The sequence below is a fragment of the Musa acuminata genome, chromosome BXJ2-6 (genome assembly GCF_036884655.1).
Source record: "Musa acuminata AAA Group cultivar baxijiao chromosome BXJ2-6, Cavendish_Baxijiao_AAA, whole genome shotgun sequence".
In the NCBI taxonomy this organism is placed as follows: Eukaryota; Viridiplantae; Streptophyta; class Magnoliopsida; order Zingiberales; family Musaceae; genus Musa; species Musa acuminata.
In genome coordinates, this window is record NC_088343.1 from 36,017,493 (window position 1) to 36,028,149 (window position 10,657).

The 10,657-nt window shown below is 36.4% G+C and overlaps 1 protein-coding gene across 4 annotated transcripts; it reads right to left on the reverse strand.

The window, feature by feature from the left end:
• Positions 1-122: 122 nt before the first annotated feature.
• Positions 123-10,340, reverse strand: LOC135586593 (protein RIK-like). 4 transcript variants are annotated; one of them, XM_065113749.1, is made up of 13 exons: positions 10,066-10,340; positions 9,217-9,278; positions 9,044-9,084; positions 8,755-8,853; positions 8,606-8,640; positions 8,454-8,529; positions 4,933-5,061; positions 4,774-4,860; positions 4,366-4,456; positions 4,159-4,276; positions 3,135-3,657; positions 744-1,077; positions 123-651 (listed from the first exon to the last, which is right to left on the reverse strand). In XM_065113749.1, exons 1-13 carry the CDS (start codon positions 10,131-10,133, stop codon positions 518-520), a joined length of 1,797 nt encoding a protein of 598 aa, XP_064969821.1. In that variant the 5' UTR covers positions 10,134-10,340; the 3' UTR covers positions 123-517. The 4 variants fall into 4 exon arrangements, with proteins under 4 accessions (XP_064969821.1, XP_064969819.1, XP_064969820.1 ...); XM_065113748.1 differs by having other exon boundaries at positions 326-651; positions 9,172-9,278; XM_065113747.1 differs by having other exon boundaries at positions 9,044-9,278.
• Positions 10,341-10,657: the final 317 nt, after the last annotated feature.

Here is a 10,657-nt window from a genome sequence, read left to right on the forward strand (position 1 = left end):
AATAATCCACAGCAAGCTACTGAAGAGATAGCCTAATCATGTATATGCAATTAGGCCATAACTTGTACACACTGGTACAGAACCACCATGATCTATCATAAGCTATAATGTTTGCACAGAAATGATTTAAAAGACAGACCAGAATTATCATGGCTCAAGTACCAGCTCTATTGATCCAGGTCCATGTGTTTGTACTAATCATATCCTGAATTATCCACCTAACTACGCAAAAAAAATATGAAGCACCACAGGGGTAAAAGGAAAAGACAGTTTCCTCCACCATGAGAGCTCACCAATCTTATAACCTCTCAGAAACTCACCAATGTTGAGGACTCAGCCATGTATCAGATACTATGCAACCATGTTAAGCATCCTACACAAGCAGGCCATCTTTCAGTCATCATCGTGTCTTTTGCAGCATCCTTTAGGTTCTATGATAGCTTGCTATCTGCGGTAACATTTGTCAACCAGAGTGCCTTGTCATTTTTCTAAAAAGCCATACTTGTACAACTTAAAATCATACAGCCCAAAATGGTTTAGGGGTCCTAGTTGCATGGCTCTTTGGCGATTCAACACTGCTTGTTGGGGTATCTTCAGATGCATCCGCGTCATCATCTTCATCTCCATATTCTGCAAGCTTCAGCAGCGTATCTAGAAGCAAGCACGCCACAAAAAGGAGGTATTTTAAATGATGGCAAACATGATGTACAAAAAACATTGTGCAGTTCCACTGTTCTTATTACCAGAGAGAGGCACACTCGATTTCTTGGTATCCATGCTACCATTTCCAGCTTTTGGTGGCAGCTGGGGTCCCAAAAACTTGGGAGGTGGTGGAGGCATGTTTCTTGGCGATAGTGGCGGACCACTTGATTCCTCTAAAGCCTTGCTTCCTTTATCAGAACTAGGTTGTAACTGACATGATAAGAACTTTGGTGGTGGGGGAGGAATGTTCCTTGGAGGAGGTGACGTCCCATTTAATCCAGGATCTACTAGCTTCTTTGGTGGTGGCATGGAAGAAACCCTCACACTTGAATCCTCAGAACCTGGCTTAAGAAATTCTGACCCCTGTTGTGAGTTCTGAAGAAACACAATACAAAATCCATTTTCTCAATACCAGCATTTCAAAACTAATAAAGATATCCACAAAAGAATCCAAATCAAGTAATTTATAAAACAAGATATGAATGTATTCTATAGTCGATCTCCAGTGCAGAAACAAGAGAGCAAAAAAACCAAGTATCTATGATTCTATAGTAACTTATATCCTTGTGTTGCATAAACTTAAAAGTGGAGGAAGGCAAGAAAAGAAGGGAGAGAAAGAGGAGGCATGTGTGTTGTGGTCACAGCACATCATCAGCAAGGGATTAAAGAGGTCATGAGAACAAATAGATCAAATGGACATGAAGTCATGAAGTTCAAGATAAAAAAAGGTAAATCACATTAGATGATAAGAATCACAAGTGAAGAAGAAAAGCAAAAAAGAAGGAATTGTTATCATATGGAATGTCCATAAGCAGGGTAAGAATATAGGTAATGGAGAGAAATCAAGCTCATTCACTTGATGGCAACTAGCAGCTCCAGGATTTATCAAACTGCAGTGCTAAACCTCGCAACATAAATGCAAGTCCAACGGTTGTATGCTATCAGCCTGTCAACTTCAGAGAAGGTCAGAGAAAATACCTGGAACAATTGTTGCAAAATCAGTATAGCCACTATGACAAAATGAATCAAGGGAGAAAAAAGAGAGCATTTCATAAGATATAAAATTTGGACATATATTTTACAAAAGAATCTTATCTCATCAAACAGTAATTTACAATTTTCAAATTCTAGTCTCTATAATGATAAGAAACCAAATATTGAAAAAAGAGCCCGGTACAGAACAATTATATGTTTAAAAACCATCTTCAGGGTTCATCTCCGTAACTTGAATTGATGATAGTAATCAACACGTGAAACATTACCAATGCAGTTCACTATTATCCAAGTAAATGCAATCAAGTGATGAACAACTTCATATCTATATACATATATCCATATACGTGAAGGAGCAACACTCCTAACAAATGCCGGATCTGGAGAGGTCAGACACACAACCTTACCTCTGTATAAAGGAGGCTGTTCCTAAGACCTCTCTTCTCTAGAGGCCGTAATTTTTTCTCAGTATTTTGGTGGCAAGGAAGATGATTTTAACTTGTTGAAAATAACTGAAATCCAAACAGTATGAAAAGGAAAGAAAATGGAACAATCCACTGGCCAAGCACCAAGCTTTTCTTGGGTCCAAATCAACATTGTTAACAATGATAACCTGAGTGTTCCTCAATGCAACCCAAAAGAATAAGGAGCATATGCTGGGTCATATTATAGCTTCTTGTTTTAAGTAATTTTACCCTTATTTGTTTTAGTGGATCATAGTATAGAAAATAATAGCATTTCTAATCCAGATAATTTTAACCTTATTTATTTAAGTGAAATCAGAGTATATGTCTATGGTACATAGTATTCAAGATCATGCACAAGAAAGATCTTTGTTGGTTCTCTCTTCAGCCCTGTCTCTTACCCCTCGGAGCCTCCACTAGCAGGGTTTATTTGGAAAACTCCAATTCTGGAGTGGATGGCAGGCAGGCCTTTTTAGTTTCAATATGACTCCTTATGAGCATTGTTTATATCTACTATTATCTAAAAATATTATATAATAATAACCACTAGATATCTCCTTTTGAGCAGTAGAGTCTATGTGAATTACCTTTTCGAAACTAAAATACCCATTTAATTGTAGACTCAAACAAGACGTAATTTATGTGGTAACTCATAAGATGGGAAATATGAGGCATTATAAAGCATGAGGATAAATTGATTTTTTGAGTACGAGATTCTGTTCTACCCTTTTTCTTTTCTGTTTAGCATCTTCCTTCTTCACCCCTAATCTCTTCACCTAAGAGTTCACATTGCACAGCATGACAACTGCTTTATACTGGAACAAGTTAATTCATAAGATGCCAATTTAGCCATTTAAGGTTTCAAAGGACAGGAATATCTTCTAATGTATGTCTCATATACTACACCAAGATAAAGAATGTCTTGAGTTTGTTAATTGTATACCATTTCCTAATTGGGATAAACAAAAACTATACCTGAAATGCAGTTGAAACCTTTGAAGTAACTGGTATCTCCTGAAATTTACGTTTCTGTGGAGGCCGAGCATCTGCTTTAGCATTCAAACTCGATTTCCGCTCAGTTGTGTCCACAAAGCAACTTGTCAATGAAACACAAGCAGATGAAGTGGATGCTTGCCTAAGTGCTAAAGCCACTTGCTGCAATGGCGTGGACTGGGGATATATTCCTTCATAGCCATTATAGCATGTTGCTCTTGTGACAGCAGGAACGGTATAGCTAACCAAGTTTTGGGGATTCCCATATTTCAACACGTCTCCAGATTGGACAGCTGTCCCTTGAGATGAGACAATGGAAACTGCAGACAGTGGATCACCACCAGGTAGAAAAGACTGTGTCGCCACCATAGAGCAAGTGGCAGTGGATGGAAAGATGGCAATTTGATTGACATTTCCAGCAGATGCAACCTTTGATGAGCTTTCTGTTCCCAACAACAATTGCTGTGGGGGAGGCACAGCACCATAAACTTTAGTGGATGAGATCCTGCAATGAAGGTGTCATAAATCTGTTAAAATGTAAAATTAAAGAGAAACTTTAAAGATAAAATAAGTCCATGTAGGCTACTACAATCTACAACATTTACACAGGTAGACATTCAGGTAGCCAAATAAAGACCTTAACAACAATTCTCACGATCATTAGTAACATAACAATTCTCACGATCATTAGTAACATACATTGCATAGCAACAAATAAAATCCTGATTCCATCATCAGCGGATAAAATAACTAGTGAAATGAGTCTCTTCACGATTCAGGTAAGTGAATGTGAAGTGCAGTTGAACACAACCACTTTTAGAAAGTTAGGTTTGAAAGTCTTGAATATGATACCATCAAATAATGTGGATGGAAAATAGATTTGGATAATCACCATCAGAAACTCAGGTACTAGGTACTGAGTGCTCTGAAGCTTTTAAGCAGGTATAAAATCCTGAACCCTTCACATATATCTAAGAGACGAAAACAAGAATTTAGGTTTACAAACCTTGAAGCACCACATTCAGATGCAATTGTGTCCAAAAGATTTTCTGCCAAAATCTTTGCAGCTTCCAGACTTTTTGGATTTGTACTTGACAAATATAAATGCAAGGGTTGCAATGTTTCTGCATGTTAGATAGAAAAGTAATCAACAGTAGCAATATAACTAATAGGACTTACGTAAAAATAATACATATATAATAGGGCACCAAACCTTCATGAGAACTATCAAGATGTTCAGACCCCCTTCCTCTTAATACAACAGTAGCTCCTGTTTCATTCATAATATGATTTATATAGAGGTCCTGCATACACAAGTCCGAACCACCAGCGACACAAAAACAATCTCTCCACATGGAGATGTCAGGGAGAGCTTAAAAATATTAGTAATATTTGAAATAGTGAAAGATGAAAAGAAAAGCTCCAATAAAGAGAATAAAACAGAACATCAATAGAACAACGAAGAAATGCTATGAAGTGCAGCAGACATGCTGTCAAACATATTAGTAAAATTGATAATCCAACAAAGTCATAAGTAGTTGAAGTCCCAAAAGTAACTTGGTCAAAATGAAGACACCAGAGAGATAATAACTATAAGATTTTGTGCAAGAAATTTACATACATTTGGACCACGGATACGAGTTGCAATATTTAATGAAGGGTCAGCATCAAAACCCAGAAACAAACACATACTCAGAGCTTGAATAACCTGTCACCCAAACACACAAACGTCAGATCAACACAAACTTTACATGTAATGATGCTATAGACAATAGATTACCGGCCCATTTAACAAAACTGATTGAAGAGGGGTAGAAGACATCAGGGAACTCTGGCCTTGCTTCAAGATTTCCTCAACCATTGCTGCTGCATGATCAACTGCTTTTATGCGCTCAGCAGTGTCTTTTAACTAAAAGTACAATAACAGGTTAATGAAAATATAAATATAAAATTGCTAAATAAAGATAATTTTGACATAAATCTTATGCATCTAAATTTATCTATCCAAGACATTTAAACAAATCCACAACACGAACAGAGAAAACTAATCCAGATCAGTGATTAAAAAGAGGAACCATTTGGAATCCAATATAAGACAAGTATACCAACAACACCCACAAGTTTGTAGACTCACATTAATGTTGGATTAACAAAATATAAATATTAAAATGCTAAATAAAGAGGTTTTTGATGAAGATCTAATGCATCTAAAAGTCATCCATTTAAGACACTTAAACCTACAATATAAAAAAGGCAAAAAATCCAGATCAATAAATAAGGCAGAAACTATTTGAAAACCAATAAAAACCATGTGTATACCAAACACTCCCACATTCTTATAGACTTGCATTAATTATAGATTAAGTATGTAACCATTATGGTCATTCAAGCCTACTCCCTTCAATGACTTAGCAGGTCATGAACCACATCTTAATATGCACAGGCACCAAGGTTTGACGTACCAAAGCATATCGCTCAGTACGAACAGTACATACCAGTCCGATAGAGGACCGATATAGGTAGTACATCAGTACACCCCAATATACCATGTGTCGATATGCTCTGTACAATTCGGTACAATTCGATACGTACTGTACCAACAGCTGATCGATACACCAGTACGGACCAATAATGCGAACCATCACAGGCACTAAGCTACAACCATTTATATGATTTAATTTTCCCTATGATTGTAGTAAAGTTAAAACTAAAAATTTTATATTATTTCACTTATAATTTCCTGTTATTTTCTCTATATTCTTTAAGTATTGTGTAAACAAATTTCCTTAAATGATATATAGTATAGATAAGCTAGCAAACTATTAATATAATTTATCATGATGTACAAACATCACTCAAACATCTTAGAAAATCAGACATTGCCTTCTTATTCCCATCCGACATGAAAGTTACGCAGGTCTTCTACCTATTATTATCCTTCTTCTGACCACAATCTCCTAATTTCAATATCTTCTTACATACGCAGACCAACCAATTTGGGGTGCAAGCTTAAGGTCAAGCAATTGTGATATCAATGAACATCACATAACATGGGTCCAAAAAAATATATTGGATAGTTACATTATCGAAGGCCTAAAATTGTGCTAAACCATAAAATTATGAAGAAATTCAGATCTATCCAAGGTTCATCATACCATGGCATACCGCCTAGTATAGGCGATATGTACTGGTCCGATAGGGGATCGGTATGGGAGGTATCTACTAGTCTGTCGATATATCCCATCATACCATGTGTCAGTATGTCGATACGCACCATACCGATGGCCAGTCGTTACACCAGTACAGACCGGTAAGGCAAACCATGTCATCTATCATTAATATAATAATAAAATATGAACTGGATTGGCCAATCAAACCAAGAAAACGAGAAACTAGATCCTCAACCAGTTTTGTACACTAGCTAAATCAATTGAACCTTAAAAAACCTAAAATGACTTCAATTCTTTATTGTTATCAACGATATTGGATTTTCAAGGTCATTAACTCTTTTTATTACAAGAATAAAGGATAAAAAAATTGTCATTTTATTTACTATTAAGTTTTTTCAATGTGTCTGCTCTCGTGACATCAGCACTACCATCCTCTTTCACTATATCATAGAAAAAATATTTATTATATTACCTAATATGTTTTATATTTTAACATAACATATAATTATTTTATTTTATACAACTTATTATATCTGTGTCCAATCAATAAATGCAACAGTTCAACCAATAACACTGTGATCCATGATAAAAAATTTGATCTGATCACTGTCCTTTTTTAACTATGCACTAAGATTGGTATGCAAATCAAATACAAAATCAAATAGGCTTTTTTTATGGTTTCTTCTAACAACTACCATGTAGTTGCTGTATTATTTTCAATCTGGTTAACAGGCTAAAACAGGATTAAGCTAGTGTCAACTGATATTTCAATTGGTCAAGTTGACTGCTTATTTAATGAAGGTAGTTATAAGCTGGTTAAAGTGAGATTTACATACACAATGGGGAATGAAATTTGGTCAAATTCGATTCCATCCAATTCCAAATTTGATTAGCAAACTACTATCCAAACAGTCAAGCACCATGAAAATATGAGGTATAATGGACCAAATCTAAAACCAACATATGCAATCAGAGGCAAACAATTGTCTGGTCCACTCAAAAGAGAAGGCCATACAGTTAAACCTGAAAAATGAGAACAAAATGGATAAAAAGTGACTTATGATGGCTCCAATCAACATAAGGCTCTGAGCATCTTCATAACTTCTATTATTTCCTTGATTTCAACCTAAAATTACTTTTAGCCACCTCCCTAATATCTCCACTTCCATACTCCATTTGTATATCCTCTTATGCCTTCTAAAATTATTCAATATCTGAATATATTACCCTGCATATAAAAACTTTGAAATCAGCTTGAATGCAACCTTTTGCCCAAGCACCACAATCATTCAAGACCATAGCCACGTCAAATAGTTATCAGCCAGATCATTCTAATAGTTAATAAGACCTAAAATTTATTCAGAAAATCTCAATTACAAGATTATTCAACTAAAGCCAACCTGTTCAAAGTAACATGTGACCATTTTAATAGTATAAGTATCCAGCTGGTGTCCACAAAATCAGGTAAATTTCACTTAATAAATAACTTATTCAAGCTAAATCTTGAACAAAACAAATAAGATTGAATGTTAGCTATATTGAGCAAATGTTAACCTAGGAAGCAATGCTTAAATGACAAACAGGGGTCTGAGGAGGAGGCATGTCAGATTAGTTCATAGTTCCAAAAAGGAAAAGTTCACACAGAACTAGTGAACTTTCATACTTAATTAGCATAGTGCATGTTTAAATTTTAAAAACAGTAGCTAGTTGTTGAGCTTGAGGACATCCCATAATTTTATTTCTGCATATTTTTCAAATTAGTTCACTTTCCTCTCTTATAAATTCTATAATTTCTTAGGTTTCACTTTCTTGGTGACACAGATCAAGAATCCACTGACAATCCACAGCCAAGTTAGTTAATTAATTAGACAGATGAAACACCAACAACAAAAAAATAGTTGGCATCCTTGGAAGCCATCTAACTTTTTTTGGAATGGTCAGATCAATCATATTAAAAGCAATACACAAAAACTTCTAATATGTTCAGGTCAGTTATACCAAAGACAACAATTATAAAAGCAAACAAGTCATTGGCTGAAGACATCAAAAAGATTCTGCAAAACTAAATATATTTTCCGCCTTTGCCAATTATTTGTGAAAACTACATCCTAAATAAGGAAACACTACATACATGAGCCCCTGCAGATATATGAAGATATAGTGGCTTTTCGCTGTCTGGCAATCCATTTGGAGGACGGTACTTGCCTCTGAAAAGGTAGAACGCAAGAACAATACATGAGACTCAAAATAGGAAATCAATAATGCAAACACTTGCATTAGTACCTTGTTATGACAACTGCACCAGTGCATTTCTGAATCTGCAAAAGTGAAAGAGAACTTGTAAAATTGCAAACATCAATCATACAATACCAAGATTTTCTTAAAGCATGAAATAAAGATGCAAATCATACTAAATTAAATCAAGGATTCACCTCTTCTTGTGTTTGACGTTTAGTAAGTTTGTATCTTGCGGTAGGTTCTGCATCATTTATTACAATCTCTCGAGCTATTAGCTCATCTTGAATTTTTGGCTGCAACACAATATACATATGGACCAATGAGGATGCAGCAGAACTTGTAAGAAGTTCTGCTGACAAATTGAACTTAAACAACAATACTCTAAAACCTCAATACATCACTTAAACTAAAAAGCCAAACAGATTAAGCAGCCTAGCACATAGGTATTCACGTTCAATAAAAAATTTGTTACAAGAAAAATACCTGATTTAACTTTTGAATAATTGCAGCCGCATTTTGTGGGACTGCAAGTGATTGTACTAATTGAGGAGGATAAACAAAAGTTGATGGAACTGAATTTGTCAAAAGAGACCCAGAAAATGGAACAGCACCAGGAAGAGTGGTCCCCAAGATAGTATTTGGGACCAATGGCACACCTGGAACTGCTATTCCAGCTGATAGCAGCGGCTCAGCAGGCTGATCCCACTTTCTCTTTTTCCTGTCAAGTATTTTTGGAAATTTGCTTTAGAAAAAAAGAGAAAGAAATACTTAAGCAGCCAGTTTTGGTTTCTTCAATCGTATATTAGCTGCAACTTTCTGTCACTTCCACATTAAAAGCATGGAAATTGCAACTTTATGCATTCCCAACAAATGAGAACTTAGATATACAGCAGTCTTCCCTTTGTGTTTTAACAGATAAGAGATAAAATCACAAATTTCAAGCCTCAAACAGAGGTTCATCCAGAACTTTAATAAACATAGCCAAATAAAAGCATCCAATCTATATTTATACGCTCTGGTTCTCATGGAGAATGATATGAACTCATATCACATAAGACAATATAGTACTAAGATAATAAAAACAATCTAATCCTTAAAAGTATCCCACCAATGACGCAGCAAAATCTCCGATTCATGTGTTTGCGTTAGCAAGTTATCATACTAAATTTGACTCTGTTCTTCCGAGTGACAGAGAGCTCCTTTTGCAATAAGCCACTATACAACCAATTTCACCAGTATTTAATCCCAACAACAACAAAAAGGTACACAAACTCGATTAGATAGGATAAATTCCGATCCGTAAAAGGACATCGGAGTGAGTTCTAGTTTGAACCGAAAACCGTGAAGAATTAATCGGGCACCATGAACCACACTCTTCATCGAAATCAAAACAAATCATTGACCCTCCGAAACCCAAAACTTGCTTATATCATAAATTAATATTGAGCAGATTCAAATGGTAGAAGTATTAAAAAATCCAGGTAAGGGTTTCCAGAAAGAAACACCTTTGCCTCCCGACGCTTGTCGCCACCGCCGATTCATCGGGATCTTTAGGGCTCCTGTCTTCCGTCATCGCTCTACCACCAAGATACCAAACACGATATCAATAGAGGATCGGAGAAGACTCGGAACAGACTGGAAAAGGGTGGAGGGTCAAAGGGGCAAATTCCGCCAGCACAACAGCGGAGACAGAGGAGGAGGGAGATCTCGTTAGGGTTTCGCCTTCCTGAGAAACGAATAGACAGACCATTATGGATCAGCGTGCGGGTAATTTGGGAAATTTAAGAAGCCGTCTCGCGGCCGATCATCCCCGTTTGACGTCGCATATATTGTCGCATGCCCAACCGCGATCTGCCCTTCCCTTCCTACGTCGAGTAATCTCGTTCGTCCACCAACATCATCGCGTAAGAACCAAGACACGTGTAGGAGTAGGACGGCACAGGCTAGGAGAGTTCGAGGGTTCCGGAAACTTCGCGTGATCTTGAACCGTCCATTTAGCATCATCTACGTCAGGAGACGACCAGATAGGACGATGTTGAAATAACAGCGCGGTTTCCTAATAACTGCGAATTAATCTCGTCTCCGTTGGGAACAGAT

What these genes read in the sequence shown, in the direction of transcription:
- LOC135586593 (XM_065113747.1), bottom strand. Translation starts at nt 10,133, where the DNA reads ATGACGGAAGACAGGAGCCCTAAAGATCCCGATGAATCGGCGGTGGCG. An exon ending in TCTTGATAGTTCTCATGAAG is followed by an intron (nt 4,277 to 4,365) that starts GTTTGGTGCCCT and finishes TCTAACATGCAG; the next exon opens with AAACATTGCAACCCTTGCAT. An exon ending in TCTGAATGTGGTGCTTCAAG is followed by an intron (nt 3,658 to 4,158) that starts GTTTGTAAACCT and finishes CCTTCATTGCAG; the next exon opens with GATCTCATCCACTAAAGTTT.